The sequence below is a fragment of the Dama dama genome, chromosome 11 (genome assembly GCF_033118175.1).
Source record: "Dama dama isolate Ldn47 chromosome 11, ASM3311817v1, whole genome shotgun sequence".
In the NCBI taxonomy this organism is placed as follows: domain Eukaryota; kingdom Metazoa; phylum Chordata; class Mammalia; order Artiodactyla; family Cervidae; genus Dama; species Dama dama.
The window spans coordinates 8950917-8963887 of NC_083691.1; the positions used below are offsets into that span (position 1 = coordinate 8950917).

General features: G+C 54.3%; 2 protein-coding genes across 16 annotated transcripts in view; one reads left to right on the forward strand and one right to left on the reverse strand.

Annotated features, from left to right (window-relative positions):
• ANGPTL2 (angiopoietin like 2) overlaps window positions 1–10546 on the forward strand; it is a 35745-nt gene extending 25199 nt beyond the window's left edge. The window contains exons 3-5 of the mRNA XM_061154618.1: window positions 4294–4487; window positions 6118–6388; window positions 8843–10546. Coding sequence (XP_061010601.1) covers window positions 4294–4487; window positions 6118–6388; window positions 8843–9042 — 665 coding nt within the window. The 3' untranslated portion in view covers window positions 9043–10546. The remainder of the gene's footprint in view (window positions 1–4293; window positions 4488–6117; window positions 6389–8842) is intronic.
• Window positions 1–12971, reverse strand: part of RALGPS1 (Ral GEF with PH domain and SH3 binding motif 1) — a 297855-nt gene that overhangs the window by 127568 nt on the left and 157316 nt on the right. The window lies entirely within an intron of this gene.

The window sequence follows — 12971 nt, forward strand, 5'->3', positions numbered from 1 at the left end:
GGCAGGGGTGTCTGAGGAATCACCGTCTGGAACGGGAGGTCACACTCTGGATGGGAGGTCCTCGGTGTCATGTGAAGTGCAGTACGCAGGGGACACATGGAGATCTACTTTAGTAACAGCAGAAAACACTAAACATGTCTACACTATTTCACAGTTACCCCATGACTTTAGAAAGCATGCCATACCTACAAGACTTAAAAGAAAGAATTGCTAGATTTGCCTTTAGGAGGTGGTCCAGTGGTTAAGAATCCACCTGCCAATGCAGGGGACACAGGTTCGGTCCCTTGTCCAGAAGATTCCATATGCCATGGAGCAACTAAGCCTGTGCACCACAACAATTAAGCCCTTGCACCCCAGAGCCTGTGCTCCGTGTCAAGAGAAGTCACCGCAATGAGAAGCCGGAGCACCACAACTAGAGAGCAGCGCCTGCTTGCCACAACCAGAGAAAAGCCCGAGTACAGCAAGGAAGACCCAGTGAGGCCATAAATACATAAATAAACACAAATCTAATGATAAGAGTCAATCAACAAAAACCATTTTAAAAAGGAAAAGGGAAGCTGATATGTCATAAGAAACACTGCAACAGTTAAAATAATTATAAAACAGGCAAAGGACACTAATAGGTAAGCACAGAAGAAAAATCAAGGAAGATTTTAAAAGGCACAACACTTTGACAAAGAAGAACTGTAAGTTCTTATTTTTCCTAGCCTGGCTGCGGGGCAACGATTAAGATGAGCTGTAGGGACACAGAGAGAAGTCAGCCAGGCCCCTGCCCTGCAGTTCAATCTGCTCAAGGAGCCGGAAGAGGACCTCAGGATGTGGGCTCTGGACACCACCCGGGTGCAGGTACCATACCTGCTCCCTGCCGGCCACATGACCTCGGGAGTGTCACCCAAGGTGCCCACGCTCTACTGTCCTCATCTGTGGAGGGGGGAGCCTGCCTGGCAGGAGTGTCAGGAAGATCTCAGGTATGAATGCATGGATGGGGCACGGAGTAAATGCCCAGCAGTGGTGGCTAGTAGAAATATTCTATTATTACTTCCACTCCAGTCAAGCCTCTCTGAGCACCAAGGTTTCACAGTCTGGGGTTTGGAGGTTCATTTACCTTCTGATTATCAGCAAATTTGTGTGTCTTTCTGGGTAGAGGATCTGGAGCATCCCCCAAACGTTTAAAAGGACTGGTGGCCTCAAAACCTTTAAAAATACTTGCCTCTTAAAAAAAACAAACAAAAACAGCCCTTTGTAGAAATGTCAAAGGCAAAGCTGGAACCGCTCCTGGAACCCAGACAGGGAGCGCAGGTGAGGCTGACTGCCCCACCCCCTGGGCCTCAAAGACTCTCCCCACGTGGCACCCCCGCCTTCCAAGTTGGCCTTTCAGCCTGAGGATCCATGGAACCCGCTGCAGCTCTGCAGGGAGAGGAAGAGGCCCGGCTGCTCGTCTTCCATGGACGCTGTTCTGCAGGCTGCTGGACCTTCTGTCACCCGCTTTCGTGTCCAGCAGCCTCTCTTGTGCATCTGACTTGGTGTTGAGCTGGGAGGCCTCCCACTCCCGCTCCGCGCTCCGCTCCAGCTGCTGGGGACAGACTCCCATTCTCTGCCTTGGTCCCCGGGGCCGTGGGCCGAACACAACCCATTTTTTTTTCTCCGTCATTAATGTTCTTTCTGGAGGTGTGGGCTCCCGTTCTTGGGATAGAAGAGGCACAAGGCAAAGAAGGAGGTGGCTGTTTGTGTTCTATCTGCTACATGGCGGGTGCTGGGGGCCAAGAGGGCTGGCCGGCGGGTAAATGGGTAAGCACCGCTCCCTGGAGGATGCAGGGAGGGGATCAACGGTCAGTGGTCAGTGGTGAGCGCTCACGCCCACCTTTCTTCTTGGTGCTGCTGGGCCCCGGGCACAGAGGGTGAAAAAGGCAGTCCGTGCCCTGCCGTCAGGTTCCAGGTGGGGACACTCACGCACTGCCATGAGGCCTTAGGAAAGGACCACATGAGGTGTCCGACAGAGACCACATTCAACCTCATCCTACTTAACCATCACAGAGGACTAATCCAGCCCCATCACCGCCACGAGGGAGCGTGAGAAGTCTGATCGACACGGGAAAAGCTACACACACCTGCTCCTGTGCCTGTCCACTCCTCTCCCCCACGTGCAGAAAGGATTGGACCCACAGGAATGCAGGTCGAGAGAAGGCTTCCACCGCCCAGCACAGGACCTGCCGGGGCCAGGACGCAATATCAACAGTTGTTGAACAAACATACGCACAAATGGAATAAGATGGAGTTCTCTTAGGACTTTTGGTCTGAACCATTCTTCAGTTAAGGACTGCTTTGAAGAGAAGCTAAAGCTGTGTGTGGTGATATTATTTAAAAATACACAGTTCAGTGGCTAGGTCCTGAAAAATATCTGAAGTTTCCTCAGATCAATTAGGATGAATCCAGTTTACTTGGCTCCTAGTGACTCGGGTTTGTGCCCGCTTGAGGACCTGACTAACGTTCAAACACGGGAAACCACTGCCAGGGGAAGTGGGGGAGGGGCGAAAGACCTCTCGCAGTGACCCCCACCCAGCTGCCCAACATCAGGGAAGTCCCAGGTCACAGAACCCTTCTGGTCTTAGTTTCAGAAAAGCCATGTATTGGGATGGGCTGGACGCCATCCTTTAAGCTCATGGACCTTGAAACGTGAGTTCTGAGTGCCTTAGTCCTTGGTGAGCTTGCTCTAGTATATACTGATAGAGCTAAACAGAAGTGCTTTTGTTGTTGTTCAGTCGCTAAGTCGTGTCAGACTCAATGACCCCATGGACTGCAGCACGACAGGCTTCTCCTGTTCTTTACTGTCTCCCAGAGTTTGATCCATTGAGCTGGTGATGCTATCCAGCCATTTCATCCTCTGCCACCCCCTTCTCCTCCTGCCCTCAATCTTTCCCAGAAAAAAAGTGAACATGAAAGTCGATCAGTACTGTCTGCCATCCCCTTCTCCTCCTACCCTCAATCTTTCCCAGAAAGAAAGTAAAAGTGAAAGTCGCTCAGCAGTGTCTGACTCTTTGCAACCCCATGGACTATACAGTTCTTGGACTTCTCCAAGCCAGAATACTGGAGTGGGTAGCCTTTCCCTCCTCCAGGAGACATTCCCAACCCAGTGATCGAACCTAGGTCTCCTTCATTGCAGGCAGATTCTTCACCAGCTGAGAGACAAGGGAAGCCCAAGAATACTGGAGTGGGTAGCCTATCCCTTCTTCAGGGGATCTTCCCGACCCAGGAATCGAATTGGGGTCTCCTACATTGCAGGCAGATTCTTTACCAACTGAGCTATCAGGGAAGCCCAATCTTTCTCAGAATCAGGGTCTTTTCCAATGAGTTGGCTCTTCTCATCAGGTGGCCAAAGTATTTGAGCTTCAGCATCAGTCCTTCCAATGCTTCCCTGATGGCTCAGACAGTAAAGAATCTGCCTTCAATGCAGAAGACCTGGGTTCAGTCCCTGGGTTGGGAAGATCCCCTGGAGAAGGAATGACAACCCACCCCTGTATTCTTGCCTGGGAAATTCTGTGAAGAGAAGAGTCTGAGGAGCTACAGTCCATGGGGTCGCAAAGAGTCAGACACAACCAAGCAATGAATAGAAACTTAAGTCCCCCCAAAAGATATCTGGAGGCCAGTGTCTGAATCCCAGAAATGTCCCAAAATTTCTGGCTACAGGTTCTGGGCACTGCTGGGGCCCCTGTGACCCCACGGAAGTTCACTTACTAAAAACTGCAGCGACTGTCCCCGAGCACCATCCCTGGGAAGGCTGGTGTGGAGTCAGCCAGGCTGGGAAGGGCAGCAAGCCAGACTCACTGGCCAGGCGGAGCCCCAAAGGTGTTGACAGATGCTGCTGCCCCTCAGCAGGCTCACATATCCTTCTGCCAATAAAACAACCTAGAAAAATCACTCCCGGACTTGCACATAAATACCCCAGTAATCCGTACCGTTCCATGAGATAAACATGAGCTGCCTCTACAGAAGGGGGAAACAGAGGGCTTGGCAAGTAAGGAAGCTCGGCGCACCACACCGTGTAGGAGTCGGGGTGAAAGTGTGCCCAGAACCCAGGTGTCCGGACCCCCGAGTCCTGGGTTCTTGTCTTTATATCACGTTGCTTCTCAAACTCACAAACCCAAAGCAGTGCCCTGCAGGCCTGTGGCTTCCACCCGGAGCCCAGCCCGAGGCTGAGCTGCTGCGGGTGCAGCCGGTGGTGGGGGGAAGGGCAGGACGCGACTCAGGGGCCAGGCGACAGGGCGGTCTGTGACGCGTGCACACCTGTGCCCCCAGGCCCATGGAGAGACTGCCTGCAAGCCCTGGAGGATGGCCACGACACCAGCTCCATCTACCTGGTGAAGCCAGAGAATACCAACCGCCTCATGCAGGTGTGGTGCGACCAGAGACATGACCCCGGGGGCTGGACGGTCATCCAGAGGCGGCTGGACGGCTCGGTCAACTTCTTTCGGAACTGGGAGACGTACAAGGTGAGGACCCCCACCCCCCGCCACCCAGAGCGCCAGGGCCCTCGGAGGGAGGCAGGTGCTGCCCGTGAGGCCTGTGTGGCCCGAGGGAGGAGGACCCTGACAGGGCCACCAAGGTGGGGAGGACCAGCTGCTCCTTCCCGGCCCTGCCGACAACCGCGGCAGGATACAGAGTGAGGGGTCCAGACCACGAAAGCCCCAGGGACGGGGAGGGAACTTAGAGCCCAGTCCTGATGTGGGGAGCACCGTGGTCCCGGCTGGGGCTCCCAGGGGAAGACCTGCCCTCAAAGCCCAGAAGGGGCAGGGCCTGAGGCTCCAGGGCCCTGGGAGGATCTCCTACATGGCCCGCTGCAGGGAATTGCGGAGATACTGGGTCCTAACCCCAGGGTTCAGCCTTGGGGCTCCCAATTCCCGGGGAGCTGAACGCTCCTCCTCCTTGTAGGAGGAAAGGCTGAGGGCTCTGCCCCACTCCCAGCTTCCTCCTCTGAACAAAGAGGCCGTGCGGAGGACACCCGCCACGTGCAGGTGCTTCTATTTACCACCTCCTTTACTCTCAGGTCAGCCCCATGGCTGGTCCGGACCCAGTTTAGGGATGAAAAGTCTGCACAGACAGGAGCAGGCAGAGCAGTGAACACAGCCTAGGCACAGCCGACCAGCACCAGGATCACGACACCCACACGAGGCTCCGCGGGCCCAACTCCAGCCCTGCTTGTCCTCCAACCCGCCTCCCAACCAGCCTGTGCCCTTTGCTTTCTCCTCTGCCTCCTAGCCGAGAGGTTCCTGAAGCCTCACTTCCCTCACTCCTTCCATCTCCTCTCCACGTTCCCTTCCTCAGAGCAGTCGGCACAGGGGTTACATCTGGGCTCTAGGCTCAAATCCTGGCTCACAAGCTCTGCGACCCGGGGCCTCTCTGGGCCTCAGTCCACCCACTCTAGGGAGGACACTGAGAGTACCCCGCTCACAGGGCTGGTGTGAGGATTAAGAAAATAACCTATGAAAAGCTCTGATAAGAGTACCAGCATTAAGTCCTACTGAACACTGGCTATTATTATCATTAACGAATTCAGCTATTTCCAAGACTTCAAGTGGCCACCACTTGGCCGATGACTCTCAAAACTATATGGAAAAATGGTAATATATCCACTGGATTCTAGACCTAGGAGGGATCATGCCTTTGTCAGAGCTCACACCCGTGCCTTGGTTGACAAGAGACTCTTACACACAGCCCCTCCCCAGAGAAGGGAACAGAAACTCAGAGAAGGTAAGGGAATTGCCCAAGGAACTCATGTTGCAAGGCTACTGTGTGCTAGGCTCTCAATTTACCAGGTTACGTGTGTTCCTATAGCAACCCTGCAGGATGGATAATGTAGAGGAACCCATGTTCACACAATGCTTAGCACGAAACAGGCACTCTATCAATAGTCTCGAGTGATGCCTGACTGAGGCTGAGAACATGCAAAGTGACTTCATCAAGTGACAGCCAGGTGGGGAAAGCAAGGGATTATATGCAGGCCTGCCTTCTGCTCTGCCTGCTTCTAAGACCCCGCGTCCGGCACTGAGCAGCCGACAGCTGGGCCCAGCTGGCTGAGCATACTGCGTATTCCTCACTAATGCTCTCCCACATTTTCCCCAGCAAGGGTTTGGGAACATTGACGGCGAGTACTGGCTGGGCCTGGAGAACATTTACTGGCTGACGAACCAAGGCAACTACAAGCTGCTGGTGACCATGGAGGACTGGTCTGGCCGCAAGGTCTTTGCAGAGTATGCCAGCTTCCGCCTGGAGCCTGAGAGCGAGTATTACAAGCTGCGGCTGGGGCGCTACCATGGCAACGCTGGCGACTCCTTCACCTGGCACAATGGCAAGCAGTTCACCACCCTGGACAGAGACCACGACGTCTACACAGGTAGGAGCAGGTGAAGGGTGGGAGAACAGGGTCAACCAAAGCTCAGCCTCTGACTCCCGAGCCTGAGAACAGGACCATCCAGGGCCCAGCTGCCCAACTCTGTTCCCATCCCCTGAACGTCCACTCCTCTGCCCTCTGCCCACAGATCCCCTTTGCAAGGCTGGGTCAGCATGGCATTTACGAAAAGGGGAAGGTACAGAGGTCCCCGAGTGACAGGCTGGAGGGCCACTCTGGGCCAAGCTGGACATTGTGCTGGGCTGTGCACCGCGTCACTCCCTGCCTGAGCACCAGGAGTCAGGGCCACACAGCCTGCGGAACAAGGCTGCCCCGCCTCCTACACGCCCGAGTCCTCCCAGTCCCTCTGGGCCTGTTTCCACATCTGGGAATGAGGACTTACCTACCGAGCAGGGGGTGAGAAGGGGGTGAGAAGGTGAGAATGTGCCTGCAGTGCTCTGCCCGGGCCTTGGGAGACTAGGGCTCTGAGTAGGGACAGTCTCTCAGGCGCTCTGTCAGTGCAGCACTGCGGGAAGCTACTGAGAGGAAATCGGGCAGGAGGGACGAATCCACCTGCCCAAGACTGCAGGCCTCAAGTCCAGATCTTTAGTAAATAAAAAGCAAGGGAGAAAACAGAAAACCTTGAGAAGCACACTTAGCCTGGCCCCGAGTCTAGACATCAACCCCCCCCCCCCCCCCCCCCGCGTGCACCTCAGCTCCTGGGGACGAAGGGCCCTGCACCCTTGTCAGGTGGCAGAATTCATAGCTCCTCTGTGAGCCCCCCTTCAGGCCGAGGCTGTCTGTTCTCGTGGGCGAACCTGGCCCTTTAGTCCCAGGCCAAAGGCTACCCCCTGCTTTGAGGATGCTAGTGGTAAAGAATCTGCCTGCCAATGCAGGAGACTCAAGAGACGCGATGTGGGTTTGATCCCTGGGTCGGGAAGATCCCCTGGAGGAGGAAATGGCAACCCACTCCAGGATTCCAGCCTGGGAAAATCCCACAGACAGAGGAGCCTGATGGGCTACAATCCAGGGGGTTGCAAAGAGTCGGATGCAACTGAGCGACTGAGCCCCAAGAACTCTCTGCTCTTCAGAAAAGCCCAGCTGCCTGCCCCCGGAGGAGGGTCCCCACCTCAGGTCCCCAGGCAGCAGACAGGGACACTCCACACATCTCCACCTACTCCTGGCACAGAGCTGACCCTGCCACAGGGGCCCTGAGGAGGTGGCGTGTTTGCTGAGGCCAGGGCTGCCCAGGCTTCAGGAAGAGCAAGGCAGGAAGATGCCCTCTGAGCTGGTCGGACGCCAGGGACAGAAGGCTGGCTTACAGCCATTATGGGGAGCAGCAGAAGGCTGCTCTGCGGCCCCAACCGTCAGGCCCATCTGGCAGCAGGGTCACTGGACGCGAGGCAGTGAGCTCCCTGTCCCTGGAGGCGTGTGGGGCAAGCTTAGGAGGGGCATCCCCTGGCTGAGGGAAAGCTTGGCTGTGGCATGCCCAGGGCCCTGCCCTCTGAATCCGACACAGCCACTTGGAGCTCGTGACCTCGGGTTGTAGCCCGAAGGAGCCAGAGGAGAACTCTGGGAAGACCTGGGCTGCCGGGGCTCTGGGCACCTGGCGCTGGGACTCCTCTCAGGGTTCTGCCTCAGCCGGCCTGCTTCCTCCTCACCTCACCCCACGGCCGCTTCTGGAGCGGAGCCGCCAGCCCCACTGGGTCACCAAACCCTCAAACATGATAAGGCAGCCTGTGCCCTGAGTGGGGTGCCCCCTGGGCCTGACAGTGTCGTCCCCATTCCTGGGAAGGGCAATGCCCCTGCATGCCCGCTTGTGCCTTGCCCACACTTTTAGTGGTGTTCCGAACTGCTTGTCCTTGGCAGCACAATCCAGCATGATATGAGGGTGCCAGACACTTTATGAAAGTATCTTGCTTTTGTGAAAAAAAAAAAAAAAAATTTGGCTGGATGACAGGGTAGGGAGGAATAAAGGAACATTTCATCTTAAACACTTCCTCTGTCACTCTCGAAAGACTCTTGATCTAATAGTTTCAATGAAAAAGAAATTCCTAAGAAAAACCCTTTGGCTCTCAACCCGTCCACCTTGGGTCATTTCCATTTTCTGCACAAACCCGGGGTGTGGAGCCCTCCCTGGTGCTTGCTCCGAAGCTAGCCCTGGGCTAGTACTCGGCCTCCTTCAGCTCCCAGGTGGGTCCTACCTACCTTGTGCAGGGGCATCGCCTCATCCTTGTTTTACAAGGAGTGTTCGGGGGCTCACGAAGGTGAGCTCGTTCGCCCAAGATCACAGAGCCCGAGTCAGAAGGAAGGTCTGAGCAGGTCTGAGGCCCCGTGCCCTCTCTGGCATCCTTGTTCCAAATGCCCCCCTGTTGGGGGGTGTCCCTTGGAAGCCCCCCGAGAGCAAACAGCAGACACAAGTCAAACCTCTTCCCTGAACTCGCTCTTTCTCTCCCGCAGGCAACTGTGCACACTACCAGAAGGGCGGCTGGTGGTATAACGCCTGCGCCCACTCCAACCTCAATGGGGTCTGGTACCGAGGGGGCCACTACCGGAGCCGCTACCAGGACGGGGTCTACTGGGCTGAGTTCCGCGGAGGCTCCTACTCGCTCAAGAAGGTGGTGATGATGATCCGGCCCAACCCCAACACCTTCCACTAGGCCGGCCCCGCTCGGGGCCGCGGGGACTGGGACGCTGGACTCTGAGTCCCTGAGTCACCGCGGCAGATAAATGCGACCGGTCTCTGTCCCTACTCCTCTCCACCTCGGACAGCCCTCCATGTTTCCAGACAGGACAGGGCTGCACATAAGTCTTTCCTTAAGTAAATTAAGTCCTTACAATAAAAACACACCTGCAAAGTACCTTCGTAATATACACGTGTGTGAGCCGACCTCGTGCACCTGTGTGAATGCCATGTATATATGCGTTTAGATATATACCTGTGCCATATATCTAGATACATATATATAGGTTTGCCGTATATACCGAAACACAGGTATATTCAACTCTCAGATGTTGAGGGCTGTTCGTGACAGCTCTGCTCTTAGGAGAAGAGCACTTCATTCGTGTTGTGTTACTTTGAGTCTGAGGGCACATCACAGACTGTGTGGCTCCAGCTCAAACAGCAGTCCTTGGTGTGCACGTGCCTGGCTTCTTCTAGGACCGTCCACAGTGCTATCCTCTCACACTGGGCTTCCCAACTTCCTCGCTTAGGATCCTCTTTGGCACCTAACCCAGTTTCAAAACACCCTCCCCTCTCTATTTCTAGCCTTCTCCTTGTTCTCAGGACAGTTCACCACCTCCCCATCCAGCCAGCCACCCACCCACCTGCGCATCCACTCCACACCAATCGCAAAGTGCCTTCTGCACTCCAGTCCCAGCCACTCGAGTTCCAGGCACCTTTCCTTTTCTTTTCTCCCCGCCAACTTACTCCTCACCTTTTCTATCCCCCTGTGCTTTCTTCCCGGGTGAGATTCCCTAGCTTCTCAGTAGGAAACAGTCTGGACTCCATGCGGTCAGGAAAGGAAAAGTCAGACCCCAAAGCTCGCTCCCGGCCACACAGACAATGGTTAATTTCAGTCTCGTACTTTCCAGTCACACGTTAGCCTACCTGTCATTTTAACCTCTTCAAAGTAATAGCCTACCTTGCCAGAAGATATTCCACTGAAGAGAAAGCATCATCCAACTGTTGGGGGCCCCAAACGGCTACAGACCAAAGGTGTCATGCTCTCAGGCCGACTGGCGTCCACATCTCGTCTCCAGACTACACTTCCCCAGAGACAAGGCGCCTCAAAAACGAGAACTGGCCACTTGCCGTGAGTTACTGAATAACCAGGGGCCACGGAGCCCTCGGTCAGCGCGTTGCTGGCCCTGAAGCATCAGGCTCAGTACTGCTGGGACTCTTGCCAAGCAGGGAGCGAGGGACGAACAAGAAGGTGAGACCCTCCTGGAGGGCGCATGGGTCAGGGCGGGCAGGTGAGACGGTGGAACATTTGGTACTGTTTGCGTCCGGCTGTGTGCCTATTACCTCAGCAGTCTCACAAGTGTACTATGTAGCACGTTTTGTGTATATAAAAGGGAGGGTTTTTTTTTTTTTAATATATTCTCAGATTATCCCTGTAATAACACATCTGCAATAAAAGCCATCTGTGCTATCTGGATGTACCTACATCGTGCATTATTGTTTTAGAAAGCTTTCCTGGGGCCTCCGACACCACAGCCTCTTTGAGTAACACCAGGAAGAGATTCATCCTGGTGTTTAGAGATACTCCAGTCTCCCAATCCCTGGTTGCCACCTGCGCCCTCAGAAGTCCCATGACAGAACCTCAGGCCACGAAGGCTCTCTGGAGGCCCGCCTCCTTAAGTCCAGTTGTGTTCTGGATGTCTCTGCTGGATACAGGCAGTACAGTCAACCCCTAAAACACCCTTCCCCAGGTCTGGTCCCATTTCATCAAATGACACCATCTACTTAATGCTCTGGGCTTCTCTAGTGGCTCAGACGGTAAAGAATCTGCCTGCAAGGCAGGAGACCCGGGTTCGATCCCTGGGTCGGGAAGATCCCCTGGAGAAGGGAATGGCTACCCACTCCAGTATTCTTGTCTGGAGAATTCCATGGACAGAGGAGCATGGTGGGCTACAGTCCATGGGATTGCAAAGAGTGGGACACAACGGAGCAGGCACATCTACTCAACTGCTCGGGTCAGAAGCAAGGACTCCTCCCTCTCCCTGGCTGTGGTCCACCATCCCTCCGTGCAAGGCCTCTTCTCCACCTTGACGTAGGCCTTCCTCCCTCTCCCCTTGACTGAGGCTCCCCACCAGACCAGGAGCCCTGTGCCTTCGCCTTCCTCGTCCCAATAAGACTTCCACAAAAGCTGCTAGAACCACGTTCGGTGGACATGGAAGGCATCTCGGGGCATGACGGGAAACCCCAAAACCATAAAGGAAAAGACGAGGGATAGGACTAAAGAAAATTCCATGGTTTTTGCCCTCTGGCAAACAAAGCAAAATAAAACGTGACAAAGATTGAAAAGCAAATACTAAATGAGAGAAAAATTTAGGATTGACATTCATGATGTGCCAAGAACTCTTTCAAATTATGAAGAAAGATATAAACACTGTTACAGAAAACTTGGTGACGCACACAAACACAGAAGAAGACTCAAAAATGGCCAGTAAACAAGAAAAGAGGCCAACCTCAGAAATCACCAGAGAGGTACATTAAATCAAGCATAGACCATCACATGGTGTCTGGCGGACTAGCAAAAACGAAAAAAGGTCAATCTCCACGTTGACAAGGGAATAGAGAAGAAACACATACTCTGTATACTCTGGATGGAAGTATAAACTGATTCAATATTTTTAAAGAGCAGTCTGGCAATGTATACATCAAAATTTGAAATGCACTTAAACCTTTGGACTCACCAATGTCTCTTCGTGATAACCAAGCAATGGTGCCATACGAGAGCCTTTTCTGGCACAGCTGTTGTGTGGAGAGACTGATGTTTACTGAAGCTTACTGAGTGCTTGGAACTGGACTTGTGTCCACTTATGTGACCTCACAGCAGCCTGTGAAGGAGGGACTATTGTTCTCACTCCACAGTAGGGGAGAAAGAGGGGCTTTTGGCCAGAATGCTGGTAAAAATGCACCCGCAGGATTATTCCAGAAGGTTCTGGGTGTCAGGCTCTAAGGAAAGAGTTCTCAACTCCCTTCTCCCAAAGCCCCAGTCAGTGGTGGGAGTCACAGTGGAATCTGGACACTACCAAGTGACCTCAACTTTGGCCCATCCCATGCCCATCCCGGATACCTGGACTGGAGCGTGTGGCACGCAAGGACAGAAGGCGGAGGAAGACAGGGCCCAATCTAGCCTGTCACTGGTCTCTGTACAAACCCAGAGCAGCGAGCCCAGGGTGGGGGGATGAGGGGTAGCCACATTTTTTCCTAAACTGGTTGGGAAGCAAACAAAAGCAGGGCATGACATCACCATTCTCCAAGCCCCACTCACCCCAATACCCAAAACTGTTGTTGTTCAGTCGCTAAGTCATGTCCGACTGTCTGCAACCCCACGGACTGCAGCACACCAGGCCTCCCTGTCCCTCACCATCTCCCGGAGTTCACCCAAGTTCCTGTCCATTGAATCAGTGATGTCATCCGACCATCTCACCAAGCCCCACCCACCCCGATACTTAAAACTGAGTCTTGGTCAAATCATACCCCAGCCACGTGGAAGGAGAGGAAGGAATAAGCACATCCGAGACTAGGAAATCCACTCTCCCTGGGGTAAAACGGCAGAAGGGGAGCAGTTTACCAAACCAACAGCATCAAAGAAGAGAACAGGGAGAGGAAAGGGAGGTACTCAAGGCCTAGCTCCTGGCGCCCAGGGAGTCGCTCCCCGGCCAGCGTGCAGCCCGTCAGCACTCGGCCCGACCAAGCCTACATCCACACCCCTCCTCCTCCCCCATCCTGCCCAGGGACTTCTCATGGGACAGTCACGGGGTCCTCCTGCTACTAAGGTCTCCATGATGAGCGCATCCACAGACAGACCCACGAGGAAGTCAGTGAAACCCTGGTGGATGGAGGGCACCCACCTGT